Source organism: Ranitomeya imitator, chromosome 6 (genome assembly GCF_032444005.1).
Source record: "Ranitomeya imitator isolate aRanImi1 chromosome 6, aRanImi1.pri, whole genome shotgun sequence".
In the NCBI taxonomy this organism is placed as follows: domain Eukaryota; kingdom Metazoa; phylum Chordata; class Amphibia; order Anura; family Dendrobatidae; genus Ranitomeya; species Ranitomeya imitator.
In genome coordinates this window covers 419,415,982-419,435,282 of record NC_091287.1, presented here as the reverse complement: position 1 = coordinate 419,435,282, position 19,301 = coordinate 419,415,982, and the positions used below count along the sequence as shown (strand labels likewise).

Genomic DNA, 19,301 nt, shown 5'->3' with positions numbered 1-19,301 from the left:
AGTGCTCGTGTAGCTGAGGACATGTGCATTAATGGCCAGAAGATCTCTATTTACCCAGATTACTCGGCTGAGGTGCAAAAACAGAGGATGAGTTATGGAGCAGTTAAAAGGAGATTGAGAGACTTGAAATTGATTTATTCTACTCTCTACCTGGCGAAATTAAGGGTTGTAGCCCTGAGGGCAGTTCACTTTTTTCCAAAACCAGAAGAAGCCACTAAGTGGCTGGACATAAATAAGCAGAAGCTCACAGCTATCAAAGAAAGAGGGAAGTGAAAGGAAGATTCTGGAGATAAAGATCATGCTGCTTTACTGTTACCTCCGGACTTTGGTTTAATAGTTTATTGCGGTTCTCAGAGGACTTATTGTCATAATGTTGTTTTATATGCGGAGTGATTGGGCAGGTGTTCTAGTTACAGCGTATTACAGGTACTGAGGGAAGGGTAGCTAGATGCTGGACTACCTAGTCTCTGATAAGAGACATGAAAGCAACAGCAGATTAGTTATGGGTTATTGTGTTAATGAATATTGGGGAGGGGCGAGATCTATTGCTGGAAATTTGGACTTATAGTTTGCTGGGAGCAGCATACTATTTCAAGGGGTCAGGAATTTGTATTTGTGCGGTTTCATGGTGGGAGACACAATTAAAGTTGTTAGTTGGAATATAAGAGGACTGTCGGAGGGAACTCTGAGAACGGCAATTATGGAATATGTGAGAAAGCGGGGCCCGGATGCGATCTGTCTCCAGGAGACACATTTACTTGCAGAAAAGGTAGAAGTGTTAAAAAGGAGTTGGATAGGGAGGTCTTACCACTGTACATATTCTTCATATGCTAGGGGGGTCTCGGTACTGATTGGGGCGTCCATGCCTTTTGAAGAAATTGAGAGCCATGTAGATAGAGATGGGCAATATGTTCTGTTACTCTGCAAAATTTATGGGCAATCATTATGTCTAGCGGCTGTTTACTTCCCACCCCCATATTCTGGGAAAAAGGTACCAGAAATATTTGAATTGTATAAACGGGGTATGGGATTACCAATGTTAATTATTGGGGATTTCAATAATGTGATGGATGAAGGGTGGGACAGGTATAAGAAAGGTTTAAGCAAAGGCACTAAAAAACTGTCGACGTTTGGGAATTATATGACAGAATTGGTGATGGTGGACCTCTGGAGAGTGAGGAATGAGAATGTAGTCTGTTACTCCTGTTATTCTGCAACCCACGGTTCCCTTTCCAGGATTGACCTAGCACTGGGAAATGATTTAATGACGCGCATGGTCTGTGGGATAGAATATCTCCAGAGAGTGATTTCGGACCACAAGCCTGTAGAGCTCTTGATTAGACGGACAGGTGGGAGGACAGGTGGGAGGACTGGACGAGGAGGTGGGGAGAAATTTCACCCCCTGCGGCTTGAACATATTAATATGGATAACATTAAGAAGGAGATCAGAGTACTGGCAGTTTAATGAAGATAGCGCTGATGAGCGGGTAGTTTGGGACGCAATGAAAGCTTTTCTGAGGGGCCTTCTTTTTAGGGAGATTTCTAGATGTAAATCCAAGACTAGGATGGAAGGTAAAGAGATCATAGAGAAATTAGAAAGAGCAGAAAGGGATATGGTGTCGGACCCATCAGAGATATCTCAATGTAGACTAAGGGAAGCCCAGGAAGAGGTTAATAAGTTGCATATGAAAAAAATGAAAAAAGCGGAGAGAAGAGCTTTTCAGAAATTACAGTTTTTTGAGGAAGGAGAAAGAGTGGGGCACTTGATCTCGGTGGTAACGGCGGCTCAGAAAGAATTATCGTACGTGTACAAACTAAGGACAGATGAAGGTACTGTGTTGACAGATGTAGTGGATATTTTGGGTGAGTTTAGAAGTTTTAATGAACAGTTGTATTCATCTGGGTTGAGGGCTACATTGGGGGACATTGCAAACTTCCTGGGTGAGGCAAAACTTCCTAGGATTGGGGATTGCGATAGGAGGAGGTTGGATGAAGCTATAACGGAAGAGGAGATTAGACTTGCTATCATGTCAATGACTAACAACAAGGCCCCTGGAGCTGATGGACTCCCGTTTGGGATATATAAGAATTTATTGGATATTTCAGTGGCTAAATTAAAGATAGTTTTTGACTAGGCGCTACGGGAGGGAGAGCTGCCGGCATCCATGAGAGAGGCGACAGTTGTAGTTATTTTAAAGGAAGGTAAGGACCCGGAATTGGCAGAATCCTATAGGCCAATTTCGTTGCTGACGGCGGATGTTAAGATTTTGGCTAAAGTAGTGGCTAACCGTTTGGCAAGTGTGGTCCAGAATCTGGTCCATTCTGATCAATCAGGTTTTATGCAAATAAGTCTACAGCGATAAACTTACTTGAAGACACAAAAGAGCATAGTAGAACCAAAAACACTCAGTTTCAAAAAAATCACAGTAAAGAAGGGTATTTGGTTGATATGTTTTTTACAAAACATGTATACTAAGCTGCTCCACCAAATATCAAGGTATACCCATATGAGAGCAGTCCTAACTGATGTATGCAATCCCTGTCTGATGTATTTAAAAACCTGATCATCTGTATATTACCTGTGTGAACAGGGTTCAGAGAGGAAAAATCCTTGTGGACATGCTGAGGGGAACAGCTTTTGTGCAGATAGCCTAAGAGGAGTGGTGGGTAACTCCCTAGTCTTGTAGACACAAGAGAACAATTATAGAAACAGGAACACATGGGCTACTTGCACAGTGAACAAAGTCTGTAGGAAAATGTTCACACACCACCAAGAAACTTGAAGTTTCAAAAAATCACAGTAATCCGCAAGTGCTAGTAAAAAGATGTAAAAAACAGGGTATTTGGTTGATACGTTTTTTTGCAAAAAATGTATACTAAGCTGCTCCACCAAACGTCAAGGTATACCCATATCAGAGCAGTCCTAACTGATGTATGCATTTCTATAATTGTTCTCTTGTGTCTACAAGACTAGGGAGTTACCTACCACTCCTCTTGGGCTATCTGCACAAAAGCTGTTCCACTCAGCATGTCCACATGGATTTTTCCTCTCTGAACCCTGTTCACACAGGTAAGATGATCAGGTTTTTAAATACATCAGACAGGGATTGCATACATCAGTTAGTACTGCTCTGTTTTTTACATCTTTTTACTAGCACTTGTGGATTACTGTGATTTTTTTAAACTGAGTGTTTTTGGTTCTACTATGCTCTTCTGTGTCTTCAAGTTTCTTGGTGGTGTGTGAACATTTTCCTACAGACTTGTAGTGTGTTCCTGTAGCGATAAACTTACGTAGATTATTCCTGAACTTGCAGCTGCCGTCGGACAATGAGGGTAATAGAGTTGTAGTCTCATTGGATGCACGTAAAGCGTTTGATAGTGTTGAATGGTGCTATCTTTGGGAGGTTTTGAGATCTTTTGGTTTCAGGCCAACTTTTATCTCGTGGGTGAGGTTATTGTATTCTTCTCCGACTGCTAGGGTGAGAGTTAATGGAGAGTTGTCTGGAAGTTTTGATTTATATAGGGGGACTAGGCAGGCGTGTCCGCTGTCTCCGCTGCTATTTGCGTTGGCAGTGGAACCCCTGGCACAGACAATTAGGAGCTTGACTTCGGTTAGGGGGTTCCGGTATGGCATGATAGAGGAGAAAATAGCCCTATATGCAGATGACATGTTACTCATTTTAGAAAATTCTGGAGAGGCCTTGGAGGGTGTCTTAGGACATTTGGTGATATATCGGGTCTTGAAATCAATTGGGCGGAGTCAAATATCTTGATAGTGGATAAAGGGGGCGTTGACATCCCAATATCGGGGGAAGGTAGTAAGCTGACAGTGGTTTCTCAGTTCAAATATTTAGGTGTTCAAGTGTCTTTTCCTCTCTCGAGCTACGTCGATCTGAATCTGTCCCCATTGTTGGACAGGTTTAGGAAGAAAATAGGGGCGTGGTGCAAGTTATATCTCTGTGGTGGGAAGGATAAACTTAATTAAAATGATTCTTATGCCCCAATTATTGGATATATTGCATAATTCCCCCGTTTGGTTGCCCCAAAAGTGGTTTCATACCATTAACTCTATATTTCGAGACCTTGTTTGGGGGAATAAACAGCCAAGAATTAGGCTGGAATTGCTTCAGAGGCCTAAAGATGTGGGAGGGATTGGCCCTTCCGAATCCCTGGATCTACTTTTTGGCAGCACAGGGTCAGCAGATGAGAGGTTGGAGAGAGGTGAATGGACTGAGTTCGGTTCATCAGATTTTGGTTTGGTTGGTGGGAAAGGACCCATTGGTTCAGGGATTGGAGGCAAGGGGATTTGGGAAGTTTGGAACGGCCTATCCTACTTTGATACTGGTTCACAAAGTATCGGATGCAATTAAAAAGACAAGAGAAGTGGGACTATTAACAAATCTGTCCCCAATATGGCATAATGAAATACTACCTGAATTTATTAAAATGGGGGAATTCTAAAATTGGAAAGCATTGGGTATTCAATATATGGCTCAGATTCAGGACGCACGAGGACTGTTATCCTTTGAGGCACTGCAGGAGAGTTACGGGTTGTAGGAGACATGTAGGTTTCAGTATGGACAGTTGAGACATGCCTATCTTGCGCAGAGTAAAACTATGAATATGGGAATTTAGAGACATTCTGGTGGACTATGTCCGTGCGACGAGAGGAACGAAAGAGGTAGTCTCGGATATTTATAGGGATTTGTTATATACCTTTCTTAATAGATTCCCTATTAAGGCAAAAGAGAAATGGGAGGAAGAGTTGGGAAGGATAGAGGAGGATACATGGGAGGATGTCATGGAATATATTCCCCAATTATCATTGTGAGCCGGGTAGAGTATCGCAAATGCATGTGCTTCACAGAGTATATAGAACTCCAGATAGGCTATATAAGGCAGGGCTGAGACAGACCTCTGAGTGTCCTAGGTGCCAGTCCGAGGGGGCAGGGATTCTACACATGTTATGGCAAGGTACGAGATTGAATTCATATTGGTTGGAGGTGGAGAAGCAATTGGGAAATCGTATGGCTGTACAATCGCAAGCGATCCTGTGATATATAATTTGGGATATGTGGAAGAGATCCGAGTTCCAAATCATCATAAAGTGGCCATAGCTAGATTATTGTATGTTGCGCGAAAACTAATTGCCAGGCACTGGTTGAGTGAGGTACCGCCGACTCTGCAGGAATTTTATAGACAGTCTGATATGGTTATTAATATGGAAAAGGGTATTTATGAAAAAAGGAAAAGTATGAAAACTTTTGAAACACTTTGGAAACCTTGGCTGGCGAGGAACTGATTCCAGTGGGATGTTGTTTTATTATGTAAGCAATGTATGCTTTTGTCCTATTCTTGTTTATAAAGGCTTTAAGGGAGGAGGGAGGGTGGGGAACTGGGGGATTGTTTCAAAATATTTGTAAACATGTTTATTCTCCTTTGCTGACACAATTGTGTGTAGTTGTCAATTTGAATATTGTTAATAAAAATTATCTGATTAAAAAAAAAAGTACACTCTGCACCCCATCTTGACTAACAAACACAGAAATGTAGACATTTTTGCAAATTTATTAAAAGAGAAAAATGAAATATCACATGGTCATAAGTATTCAGACCCTTTTCTCAGTATTGAGTAGAAACACCCTTTTGAGCTACAGCAGCTATGAGTCTTTCACACCTGGATTTGGGAATCCTCTGCCATTCTTCCTTGCAGATTATTTCCAGTTCCGTCAGGTTGGATGGTGAACATTGGTGGACAGCCATTTTCAAGTCTCCCCAGAGAAGCTCAATTGGGTTTAGGTCAGGTCTCTGGCTGGGCCAGTCAAGAATGGTCACAGAGTTGTTCCGAAGCCTCTCCTTTGTTATTTTAGCTGTGTACTTAGGGTCATTGTGCTGTTGGAAGGTGAACCTTCGGCCAAGTCTGAGGTCCAGAGCACTCTGGAAGAGGTTTTCATCCAGGATATCTCTGTACTTGGCCGCATTCATGTTTCCTTTAGTGACAACCAGTCATCCTATCCCTGCAGCTGAAAAACACCCCTATAGCATGATGCTGCCACCATGTTTCACTGTTGGGATTGTATTGAGCAGGTGATGAGTAGTGCCTGGTTTTCTCCACATATGCCGCTTAGAATTATCACCAAAAAGGTCTATCTTCGTCTCATCAGACCAGAGAATCTAATTTCTCATAGTCTGGCAGTCCTTCATGTGTTTTTTTTTTTAAGCAAACTCTTTGCGGGCTTTCATATGTCTTGCATTGAGGAGAGGCTTTCGTCGGGCCACTATGCCATAAAGGCCTGCCTGGTGAAGGGCTGCAGTGATTGTTGACTTTGTTGAATTTTCTCCCATCTCCCTTCAGCATCTCTGGAGCTCAGCCACAGTGATCTTGGGGTTCTTCTTTACCTCTCTCACCAAGGCTCTTCTCTCACAATTGCTCAGTTTGGCTGGATCGCCAGGTCTAGGAAGACTTCTGGTGGTTCCAAACTTCTTCCATTTATGTATTATGGAGGCCACTGTGCTTTTAGAAACTTGAGTACTGCAGAAATTCTGTTGTAACCTTTGCCAGACCTGTGCCTTGCCACAATTCTGTCTCTGAGCTCCTTGGCTAGTTCCTTTGACCTCATGATTCTCATTTGGTCTGACATGCACTGTGAACTTGTGAGGTCTTTATATAGACAGGTGTGTGCTTTTCCAAATCAAGTCCTATCAATTTAAAGGGCCACTGTCACCCCCCTCCAGCCGTTATAAACTAAAAGAGCCACCTTGTGCAGCAGTAATGCAAGCCTGGCTGTGATGTCAGACGGCCAGAGCACACTGCGCCTGCCCCACACAATAGTGCACAGCGCAAGCGCCGGATTTCAAGGGAAAACAGCGCGAAGGGGGCAGCACCGAATGCCCCTGAAGATTGGAGTGACGTCAGAGTACCGGTTCAAGCTGGGGGCTGAGGACCCGCCTCCATGGACAAAGATAGGTATTTTTGCTAAGTTTCAAAGCGCTTTATTTTGGGAATACATGAACAAAAAAACTAAAAGAGCCACCTTGTTAGAATGCAGCATTACTGCTGCACAAGGTGGCTTTTTTAGTTTATAATGGCTGGAGGGGGTGACAGTGGCCCTTTAAGAGTTGGAAGGGACCTCCAGAGTCATCTGTTTAAGGCTACGTTCACACTAGCGTTGCGCCGCCCTGCGTCGGCGACGCAACGCGCGACGCACGCAAAAACGCGCGCGTTTTGCAACGCGTGCGTCGTTTTTTGACGAGAATCGGACGCACAGAAAATGCAACTTGTTGCATTTTCTTGCGTCCGACGCTAGCGTCGTAAACGACGCAAGTGTCAAAAAACGCCACCCAAAAAACGCACGCGTCCCCTATGTTAAACATAGGGGCGCGTCGCCGCTGCGTCGCCGGCGCAACAGCGACGCACATTGGCGGAACGCCCTGCTCAATGCATGACTCGCTAAACTCCTGTGGCCGGAGTTCATAGCAGATAATGATTTCTGCTATACATGGTAATATTGCAATCAAATGCAATAACAGGCTATCAAAATGGTTTCAAGATAAATGTCAGCTTAAATCTCAAAGTATTCTGCAGGCCCAGATCACGAAAAATGGAGACACTCCGTGTCTCGGAAAATGGCACTTTTTTTTAATACAAACTTTGGATTTTTTTTTCACCACCTAAAAAAACAACAAATAACCTATGCATGTTTGGTATCTGAGAACACATACTAACCTTTAAAAATCATATTGTCAGGTCCGTTTTAGCATTTACAGAACATATTTTTTTTTAAAAAATAAATAAAAAATTCACTTTTTTTTGCAATTTTACCGCACTTGGATTTTCTTTCCTGTTTACCAGTACACTGTATAGTAAAAGCAATGGTGTCATTCGAAAGTACAACTTGTCCCGCAAGAAACAAACATCTCAAGGTCGTGAAAGAGTTAGCAAGACTACTTTTTCACATATTCAGATTTATTTCCACCAGGGCATATGATGCACTAATGCTCGGAGGCATAACCGGAATTTTAATGTTCACATTTCCTAAGGGAATTTTCAGGTGAAATGATATGACTTGTATTGTTCAAGATTGCTGTACCTGTTTTTATTATGTATACCCCTCCTCACATGTAAAGCGCCATGGAATAAATGGTGCTATAATAATAAAAAATAATAATAATATAGACAAAGTAATTAAAAGCTTGAATGCCGCATTACTCTGGCAGCCACAATGCGCTCGTCTCGTTGGCAGCAGCTTTGCGCCATTATTTGGGATAACCTAGCAAGAAAGGATCTGTTCCTACATCAGCATAAAGGAGCAATATACAGTATGCTCCTGTTCCAGGCTCTGGCGGGATGACTAGATGATCCTGGCATCACCAAAGAGAGATTTTCTCTGTTTTCTGGGCAAGTTGTTATTTTCTTCATGGGACTCACACTGCAGAACGCTGCATATAAGTTCAGACCGCGCACTAAGCAGATTCTGCAAGCAGAGATCCTGAATGTTCAAGGTTTTGATACAAAAGTTGTATTAAAAAATTAAGTAGCGTAATTACGGGATACAAAAACTATTTACTTCTTGTAAGCAAAATAAAATATTGTTGAAAAAATTTCACTTGTAGCAATATTTCTAACCTTTCTCGTTTGTTGTGCTGTGCATCATATATTCTGCTTTTAGCAATGTCATTTATTTGTAGAAATTTTGTAAATCGTGCTTGCGGTTTCCTGTTCATCCAACCACTAATTCTTCTTTTCGTTTTACATTTAGAATGTCTTCATACTTGAAAATATAATAGATCTTAAGCGCCAATATTCGTTTCCCATTGAAGTTGAGGTAAGATGATTTGGTAAAAAATCATTGTAAATGATGAAATCTGGGGTAATTTCCAATCCATCGCGCCAGTCATCTTACTATGCAGATATTCTCTGCAGTGTGTGCATGAGATTTCTTAACAAATTTTTCCCCAAATCACAATGTGGTCTTAGATGATGTTCACAAATATTTGTGTCATCACTCATTTTATATCCGCCACATATCACCCCCACAGGATCACCTTCCAGACTCTATTTACCCTGTGGTTGCCCTTTGATCCGTCCTGTTGTAGTTCCATACGCTGTGCCGTCTCTCTCAGCTGGCTTCCAGCATAGCTCTGCCGAGCCTCCTCCATGGATATAGACTGTATTATACGCTCTACTTCTACCTACATTTTATCAATTACAGTTTAATATTTAATGTAATATGTTCTTTTATATTGATAGTTATTAGGGAAACAAAGCATCAATTTGTACTTAAATTACAAGCAAATAAAACCTATGTTCAGAGACCGTTTTAGACAAATTAAGACCCTGGGCAAAGGTTAAGTGGGGCCCCAAATGCTATCATATTGCACCACCATACAGAAACCTTTAGGTTGAATTTACATGTGCTGAATTCAAGCCGTTAAACGAGTGCGATCAACAACATTAAGTTGTTTGGTGTTTCCCGGCCAGTTTCTACCGGCTGAGGAAGAATGATGGGCACAGAACTATCACAGGTTGATCAATCTGTCCCCATACAGTATCATCATCAGCATATCTGCAGGTTACAGCGGGCGATGTGCTGCTGAGAACTATGATTTTTGTTCCGGCATAAACAATCCAATCACTAGATGAATAGGCAGCATTTTCCTCATTCATTGGGGAACTGCCGACATGTTTACACGTGTGAACTCTCGTCTGCTCTACCAGCATTTATAAATGTGGATGCTACACATAGATTTATCAAAAGTCATAAACTGAACCGTGAAAGAGGCCATCAAAATATTAAAAAGGCAAATTAAAAAATTTGTATGCTCCCTTTACCATTCACCTCTGTGGCCTTACCACTCCTCATCTAACTTATCCAATACTCAACGTATATTCAGCCTGTCACCACTCGCACTGAAACATGCGGAGCTCTCACTCTGGGACCAGACTTCCAGGTTGGAGTAGATTGGCATGGGCCTTGTGTCGGTCTGGTCAAATTGTGATGTCCTGGTGCACTCTCAGCATCGGAAACTACACAGATATTGCAGAACTGCCATTATTCATTCAGTTTCTGCTGTAAACGATGGAAGCCCCAATAGGAGGGGGGCCCTGTGCAATTGCCAAGTTAGAGCCCCACTTCTACCCTAACGCCAGCCCTGACTGATTAATCCATAAATGTTATCCCAGTTTGAATGCAAATAGCTCTCCTTCTGGGAAGAATCTCCTGCTGCTCTGGACATAAAGATTCCTCTGATGGTAAGCAGGGGATCCATTCTGGTGGATATTGCCTCCTGCAATTTGTCATGGTTAATCCCACCTTTACATTACTGCGCTAAAGTTTTAGACAGGTATGGAAAAAATGCTGCACAATGAGAAAGTGTTCAAGAAATACAAATTCTAATAGATTATTTTTATCAAAAAACAAAATGCAAAGTGAATGAACACGAGAAATCTAAATCAATATTTACCTTCAAAGCCTGAATTCCTCTAACATAGTAACATAGTAACATAGTTAGTAAGGCCGAAAAAAGACATTTGTCCATCCAGTTCAGCCTATATTCCATCATAATAAATACCCAGATCTACGTCCTTCTACAGAACCTAATAATTGTATGATACAATATTGTTCTGCTCCAGGAAGACATCCAGGCCTCTCTTGAACCCCTCGACTGAGTTCGCCATCACCACCTCCTCAGGCAAGCAATTCCAGATTCTCACTGCCCTAACAGTAAAGAATCCTCTTCTATGTTGGTGGAAAAACCTTCTCTCCTCCAGACGCAAAGAATGCCCCCTTGTGCCCGTCACCTTCCTTGGTATAAACAGATCCTCAGCGAGATATTTGTATTGTCCCCGTATATACTTATACATGGTTATTAGATCGCCCCTCAGTCGTCTTTTTTCTAGACTAAATAATCCTAATTTCGCTAATCTATCTGGGTATTGTAGTTCTCCCATCCCCTTTATTAATTTTGTTGCCCTCCTTTGTACTCTCTCTAGTTCCATTATATCCTTCCTGAGCACCGGTGCCCAAAACTGGACACAGGTGCACTTCCACACAGTTTTCTAAGGAACACTGCCGAGAAGTTGTTCCAAACATCTTTGAGAGCTAATCTCAGATCTTCTGTGGATGTAGGCTTCCACAAATCCATTTGTGTCTTCACATAATCCCACACATACTTGATATTAGGGATCTGTAAAGCCATATCATTCCTTCCAGGTCTTTGTTCTTCTTTGCACTGAAGATAGCTGTTAATGATATTGGCTGTATGTTTGGTTGGTGTCTTGCTGCAGAATAAGGGTACCGTCACACAGTGGCATTTTGATCGCTACGACGACACGATCCGTGACGCTCCAGCATCGTAACAGTATCGCTCCAGCGTCGTAGACTGCTGTCACACTTTGCAATGTACGACGCTGGAGCGATAATTTCATGACGTATGTGCGATGTAGAAGCCGTTGGTTACTATGCGCACATCGTATACAATATCGTGCACACCTTTGTTACACCATGCGATCATGCCTCCACAGCGGGACACTAAACGACGAAAGAAAGTTTCAAACGATCTGCTACGACGTACGATTCTCAGCGGGGTCCCTGATCGCAGGAGCGTGTCAGACACAGCGAGATCGCTGGAACGTCACGGATATATCGCTGGAACGTCACAAATCGTGCCGTCGTAGCGATCAAAATGCCACTGTGTGACGGTACCCTAAATTTGGAGGCGTTCAGCTGCCTCCCTCCATGGTATTGTCTGAATGATAGGTATCTGCTTGTATTTCTTTGCATTGAGGACTGTAGACACCGTTGTCAGCCTAAGACAAAATAGTGCAGCAGATAAGACACATCAGGCTTACTTCCCTTCGAAGCCAGAACATGTCCACCAGGGCCATCTGCTGACAACTTGCAGTGATCAGTGGAACTCAGGTGCACTCATGTTCTATTCATAGAAGTCCGGCTAGAAGTGGTCTTCATGGGAAAAATTGTTGCCAAAAAGTCATGCTTTCGATATGGAGACATAGTAACTAGTGATGAGCGAATATACTCGTTACTCGAGATTTCTCGAGCATGCTCGGGGGTTCTCAGAGTATTTTTTAGTGCTGAGCATGCTCGCGAAATCTCGAGTAACGAGTATATGCGCTCATCACTAATAGTAACGTGACTCAACTATGCACAAAATCATAGGGACTGAGGGTGCAGAAACATGGCACCAGGTGATCTGGAAATGTGAAAAATTTGGCTGTAACAGAAGGCAGTTTGTTGGCCTATCGGGCTGGAGAGCGTTCCAATAATGCCTGTCTTCAGACAAGAGTGAGTGCTGGACGTTCCTTACATGTTTGTCTCTGCGTTTCAGAAAACTAAGTTGGGGATTTCGTCAGTATTAATGGTGGTCTCAATGCTAAGAAATACAGGCATATACTTACCCATTATCCTTTATCATCAGGGAGGCATCTGATTGGCTCCAAATGTATTCTATAGCAGGACAACAATCCCAATCATGTAGTCAATGTTATTAAGAACTATCTTCAGCATAAAGAAGAACAATGAGTCCTGGGAGTGATGCTATGGCCTCACAGAGACCTGATCTCAGCAACAAGTCTTTCTGGTGATTACATGAAGAGACAAGGGAATTTGCATGGTTTTGTGAGGAAAATGACATTTTCTAAGTATTGCACCAAGGTGGATAAAAAGTTTTAGTTGCTACTTGATAATCTTTTATTTAGCTATACTTACCCTGTTTACACCTACTTTTAACCCCTTCCCGACCTGTGACACAGTGTATGCGTCATGAAAGTCGGTGCATATGCAGCATCACAGAATGATCGCATTCCTGCAGATTGGGTGAAAGGGTTAACTCATATTTCACCCGACCTTCACGGACAGGGGGAGTGGTACTTTAGCCCGGGGAAGGGGGGAGAGGGTGGCTTTGCCCCCACGTGGCTATGATCGCGCAGATTGGCTGTTGAAAGTGAAACAGACAATCAGAGCAATTTGTAATATTTCACCTATGAAATATTACAATCCAGCCATGGCCAATTCTGCAATATCAACGAACACGGCTGGAAACCCCGATCTGACAGCGGCGATCTGCCACCGCTGTCAGTCTTTCCTCCCCTCCGTTCTGTCCTCCGCTGCTCTCCTCTCCCCTCTGCCTGCCCCTGACCTCATCTCCGCCCCCCACTGTCTGATCCCACCCCCCCATACTTACCGAGTCCCGGTGTCCCTCCTTCTCCTATGAGCGCCGCCATCTTACAAAATGGCATGCGCAGTGCGCCCACCGAATCTGCCGGCCGGCAGATTCATTCCAGGTACATTTTGATCACTATGATAGGTTCTATCACACTGATCAAAATAAAAAAAAATAGTAAATAAACCCCCCCATTTATCACCCCCATAGGTAGGGAACATAATAAAATAAAGCAAATATATTTATTTTTCCACTAGGGTTAGGGTTGGAATTAGGTTTAAAATTAGGGTTAGGGTTAAAATTAGGGTTAGGGTTAAAATTAGGGTTAGGGTTGCAATTAGGGTTAGAATTGGGGTTAGAATTAGGGTTAGAGTTAGGGTTAGGGTTAGAATTAAGCTATGTGCACATGGTGCAGATTTGGCTCCAGATCCGCAGCGGATTGGCCGCTGCGGATTCGTAGCAGTTTTCCATCACGTTTACAGTACCATGTAAACCTATGAAAAACCAAATCCGCTGTGCCCATGGTGCGGAAAATACCGATCGGTATTTTCCGCAGCATGTCATTTCTTTGTGTGGATTCCGCAGCGTTTTACACCTGTTCCTGTATAGGAATCCGCTGGTGAAATCCGCACAAAAAACACTGGAAATCTGCAGGTAAAACGCAGTGCGGTTTACCTGCGGATTTTTCAAAAACGGTGCGGAAAAATCCGCACACATATCCGCAACGTGGGCACATAGCTTTAGGGTTAGGGTTGGAATTAGGGTTAAGATTAGGGTTAGGCCTGTGTTTGGGTTGTGGTTAGGGTTGGGATTAGGGTTAGGGGTGTGTTGGGGATAGTGTTGGAGTTAGAATTGAGGGGTTTCCGCTGTTTAGGCACATCAGGGGGTCTCCAAATTCGACATGGCGCCACCATTGATTCCAGCCATTCTTGCATTCAAAAAGTCACATGGTGCTCCCTCTCTTCCGAGCCCCGACGTGTTCCCAAACAGTGGTTTACCCCCACATAAGGGGTACCAGATTTTTTATTTTCACGGCTCTGCATTATAAACTTCTGTGAAGCACTTGGGGGTTCATAGTGCTCACCACACATCTAGATAATTTCCTTGGGGGGTCTAGTTTCCAAAATGGGGTCACTTGTGGGGGATTTCTACTGTTTAGGCACATCAGGGGCTCTGCAAACGCAACGTGACGCCCGCAGACCATTCCATCAAAGTATGCATTTTAAAATGTCACTACTTCCCTTCCAAGCCCCGACGTATGCCTAAACAGTGGTTTACCCCAACATATGGGGTATCAGCGTACTCAGGACAAACTGGACAACAACCTTTTGGGGTCCAATTTCTTCTGTTACTCTTGTGAAAATAAAAAAGTGTGGGCTAAAAAATTATTTTTTATTTTCACGGCTCTGCGTTATATACTTCTGTGAAGCACTTGGGGTTCAAAGTGCTTACCACAGATCTAGATTAGTTCCTTGCGAGGACTAATTTCCAAAATGGGGTCACTTGTGGGGGAGCTCCAATGGCTCTCCAAATGCAACATGGTGTCTGCTAACGATTGAAGCTAATTTTCCATTAAAAAAGTCAAATGGCACTCCTTCCCTTCCGAGCTATGCCGTGCGCCAAAGCAGTGGTTTACCCCCACATATGAGGTATTGGTGTACTCAGGAGAAATTGCCCAACAAGTTTTAGAATCCATTTTATCCTGTTGCCCATGTGAAAATGAAATAATTGAGGCTAAAAGTAAATTTTCGTGAAAAAAGAAATTACTTTTTTTTTACTTTTTCATTTTTACGGATCAATTTGTGAAGCACCAGGGGGTTTAAAGTGCTCACTATGCATCTAGATAAGTTCCTTGGGGGTCTAGTTTCCAAAATGGGGTCACTTGTTGGGGAGCTCCAATCTAAAGGCACACGGGGGCTCTCCAAACGCGACATGGTGTCTGCTAAAGATCGGAGCCAATTTTTCATTGAAAAAGTCAAATGGCGCTCCTTCCCTTCCGAGCCCTGTCGTGCGCCCAAACAGTGTTTACCCCCCCACATATGGGGTATCGGCGTACTCAGGACAAATTGACAACAACTTTCTGGGTCCAGTTTCTCCTTTTACCTTGGGAAAATAAAAAAAGTTGCTAAAAAATCACTTTTGGGACTAAAAAGTTAAATGTTCATTTTTTCCTTCCAAGTTGCTTCTGCTGTTGTGAAACACCTGAAAGGTTAATAAACTTCTTGAATGTGGTTTTGTGCACCTTGAGGGGTGCAGTTTTTAGAATGGTGTCACTTTGTGTTATTTTCAGCCATATAGACCCCTCAAACTGACTTCAAATGTGAGGTGGTCCCAAAAAAAAATGGTTTTGTAAATTTTGTTGTAAAAATTAGAAATTGCTGGTCAAATTTTAACCCTTATAACTTCCTAGCAAAAAAAAAAAATTGTTTCCAAAATTGTGCTGATGTAAAGTAGACACGTGGGAAATGTTATGTATTTACTATTTTGTATCACATGACTCTCTGGTTTAACAGAATAAAAATTCTAAATTTGAAAATTTTTGCCAATTTTCCATTTTTTCACAAATAAGCTAGGATTCGTTGAAGCGTTCCTGAGTTGTTACCTCATAAAAGGGACACCAGTCAGAATTGCAAAAAATGGCCAGGTCATTGAGGTCAAAATAGGCTTGGTCATGAAGGGGTTAAAGTAGACATTATTGAGATATGCAGTCATGATTGAAGCAGCACCGTATAATATTGACTAAGTAAATTAAATGCCAGAAAAACCATTGGGAGTGTCATTCTCATTGCATGTCTGTCATCTTTGGTAAGGTGCCAACAATAATCTGAGAAGGGAGAGAATAGAACAGCCTTGGATACAATAATCCAGGAACATTTTATGTATTTGAATGATGGGTAATTCTCTATGCATTTTAAACTTAATCATGTTCTTAGTAAAAACCTTGAATGGGTTACCTTTATTTTTTCGGTTCTGTTTTATAGGTGCCAATGGAACGAAAGAAAAAGTATCTTTCTATACGCAAGAAAGCAAGAGAGGACACAAACGAGGATTCAGGTGTTTGAATCTTGTCTACATTTTTATTAAACATTTTGTCATTTGTATAAGAAGTGGCATACAAGCAAATCCCAGTGGGACTGTGATATTCCTTGCTGGTTTTTCTTAGGCTTTATCTGTAAGCATTGAGTTTCAAAGAAACAAAAAAAAAAATGTTAATTAAAGGGAACCTGTCACCCCCAAAATCGAGGGAGAGCTAAGCCCACTGGCATCAGGGGCTTATCTACAGCATTGTGTAATGCTGTAGATAAGCCTCCGATGTATCCTAAAAGATGAGAAAAAGAGGTTAGATTATACTCGCCTGGTTGGGCGGTCCAATCCGGTGGGCGTCGCGGTCCGGTTCAGCTCCTCCCATCTTTATCAGATGACGTCCTCTTCTGGTCTTCACGCTGCGGCGCAGGCGCACTTTGTCTGCCCTGTTGAGGGCAGAGGAAAGTACTGCAGTGTGCAGGCGCCGGGAAAGGTCAGAGAGGCCCAGCGCCTGCGCACTGCGGTACTTTGCTCTGCCCTCAACAGGGCAGACAAAGTACTCCTGCGCCGGAGCCGCAGCGTGAAGACCAGAAGAGGACGCCATCTGATGAAGATGGGAGGCACCCGTGCGGACATCGACACCCATTGGACCGAACCGTGACCAGAACCGCCCCTGGGTGAGTATAATCTAACCTCTTTTTCTTATCTTTTAGGATACATCGGGGGCTTATCTACATCACTACAGAATGCTGTAGATAAGCCCCTGATGCTGGTGGCCGCAGCTCACCCTCGGTTTTGGGGGTGACAGGTTCCCTTTAAGGGAAAAGCAGACTTGTGCTATTTCACCACCAACTTTTACCTTGGTGTTCACCATAAATTCATTGTGAGTTTTAATCTAGAACAGTACTGTTGTTTGGTATGCAAGTACATTAGTATCTTTTAGAACTGGGGGCTTTTACGTATACAAAATACCGTGTGACAGAAGAGATCCCATAAATAAGACCTAGATTAGCAAACTGTGTTTAGTAAGACTTACACTCTGTTTGCTTTATGAGTGAAAACTGTGACATGTCGCTGAGCTCTGCTTGTGTTTATGTAGCGGAGTTCTGCTTGCTTATGTTGCTGAGCTCCTCATATATTTATGTAGCTGAGCTCTGCGTGTGCTTATGTAGTTTAGCTCTGCATGTGTTTATGTAGCTGAGCTCTGCTTGTGTTTATGTATCTGAGCTCTGCTTGTGTTTATGTAGCTGAGCTCCTCATATATATATGAAGCTGAACTCTGCGTGTGCTTATGTAGCTGAGCTCTGTGTGTGTACATGTAGCTGAGCTCTGCATGTGTTTATGCAGCTGAGCTCTGCTTGTGTTTATGTAGCTGAGCTCCTCATATATATACGTAGCTGAGCTCTGTGTGTGTATATGTAGCTGAGCTCTGCGTGTGCTTATGTAGCTGAGCTCTGTGTGTGTATATGTAGCTGAGCTCTGCTTGTGTTTATGTATCTGAGCTCTGCTTGTGTTTATGTAGCTGAGCTCCTCATATATATATGTAGCTGGGCTCTGCGTGTGCTTATGTAGGTGAGCTCTGTGTGTGTACATGTAGCTGAGCTCTGCGTGTGTTTATGCAGCTGAGCTCTGCTTGTGTTTATGTATCTGAGCTCTGCTTGTGTTTATGTAGCTGAGCTCCTCATATATTTATGTAGCTGTGCTCTGTGTGTGCTTATGTAGCTGAGCTCTGTGCTTGTATATGTAGCTGAGCTGTGTGTGTATATGTTTCTGAGCTCTGTGTGTGTATATGTAGCTAAGCTCTGTGTGTGTTTATGTAGCTGAGTTGTGGTAGTGTTTATGCAGCTGAGTTGTGGTAGTGTTTATGTAGCTGAGTTTTGTGTGTCTTTGTTGCTGAGCTGTGGTAGTGTTTATGTAGCTGAGCTGTGGTAGTGTTTATGTAGCTAAGCTCTGTGTGTGTGTATGTGTAGCTAAGCTCTGTGTGTGTCTTTGTTGCTGAGCCATGGTAGTGTTTATGTAGCTGAGCTGTGGTAGTGTTTATGTAGCTGAGCCATGGTAGTGTTTATGTAGCTGAGCTTTGTGTGTCTTTGTTGCTGAGCTGTGGTAGTGCTTATGTAGCTCAATTTTGTGTGTGCTTATGCTCCTGAGCTGTGGGTGTTGATTGATGTAGCTGAGCTGTTTGTGTATATAACAAAACTTGCTTGTACTTGCTGTAGAGAATCACTAACAAGTTATCTATTGCCTCCCTATTCTACACTAGTGCATTAAAATTAGTAATATACGTGCCCCCCTCCTCCTCCCCTCACCATGACACGCAGGTGGTTTGAGGTATTCCCATCATTGAAAGCTATACACTACCATAGAATAGTTCTCCTCTATTTTTAGTTTTTTATGTGACTTGTTGGAGAAGGCAGAGTACAGTTCTAGACTATTCCCGAAAGTCCCATAGAAAAAGAATTGAGTATTTGCGAAGTAGGCACACCTTTGCTCCAGCACTGCAAAGCCCATTCTCAGGGTAATTGGGGGGTCCCAATCGTTCCCCCCCCCCCTTCCCCTATTGATTAATTATTCCCTTTTAAATTCTGGGAAGACCAATATATTTGCTCATTATTGACATTTAGGTATGAAGTTACCTTCATCTTGTAATGGTTATCACAGCTTGGAGCTGAAGATGACTTGTCCTCACCGTGCGCCTTTTACTCTCTCTCAGAAGATATATAGATTTTAGTGCACATTGCCTTTGTAAGCGGAGGCTGTGATTGTGCAGTAAAATCAGCCGTAGGTTTATGAACATACTGAGATCCTCAGGAACGCACCCGCAGTGATGTCCAGCATGAGGACATGAAAGAAGCGTCACATTGAAATCTCTCCTGGATGATGCTAACACCGGCCCATGAAGCAAAATGACTTTTTTATGTGGTTTTTGTTGTATTTAGTATCCTGTCAAATGTTTCAAAAATTAAAGAAATCAGAACGTGCAGCTGCTCTTTGAAATGTGAACGGTTCTGTGTGTGTTCATAAAGCATCATGTTTTTATTTTTATTAACTTTATTTTGGATGAAACGTTAAGGCCCTGGGGTGTATGGAATGTAACT

At 42.7% G+C, this 19,301-nt stretch overlaps 1 protein-coding gene across 1 annotated transcript in view; it reads left to right on the top strand.

Moving 5' to 3' along the window:
- Positions 1–19,301, top strand: part of PRKDC (protein kinase, DNA-activated, catalytic subunit) — a 448,603-nt gene that overhangs the window by 253,411 nt on the left and 175,891 nt on the right. Inside the window, exons 44-45 of the mRNA XM_069731310.1 lie at positions 8,760–8,825; positions 16,164–16,236. Coding sequence (XP_069587411.1) covers positions 8,760–8,825; positions 16,164–16,236 — 139 coding nt within the window. The remainder of the gene's footprint in view (positions 1–8,759; positions 8,826–16,163; positions 16,237–19,301) is intronic.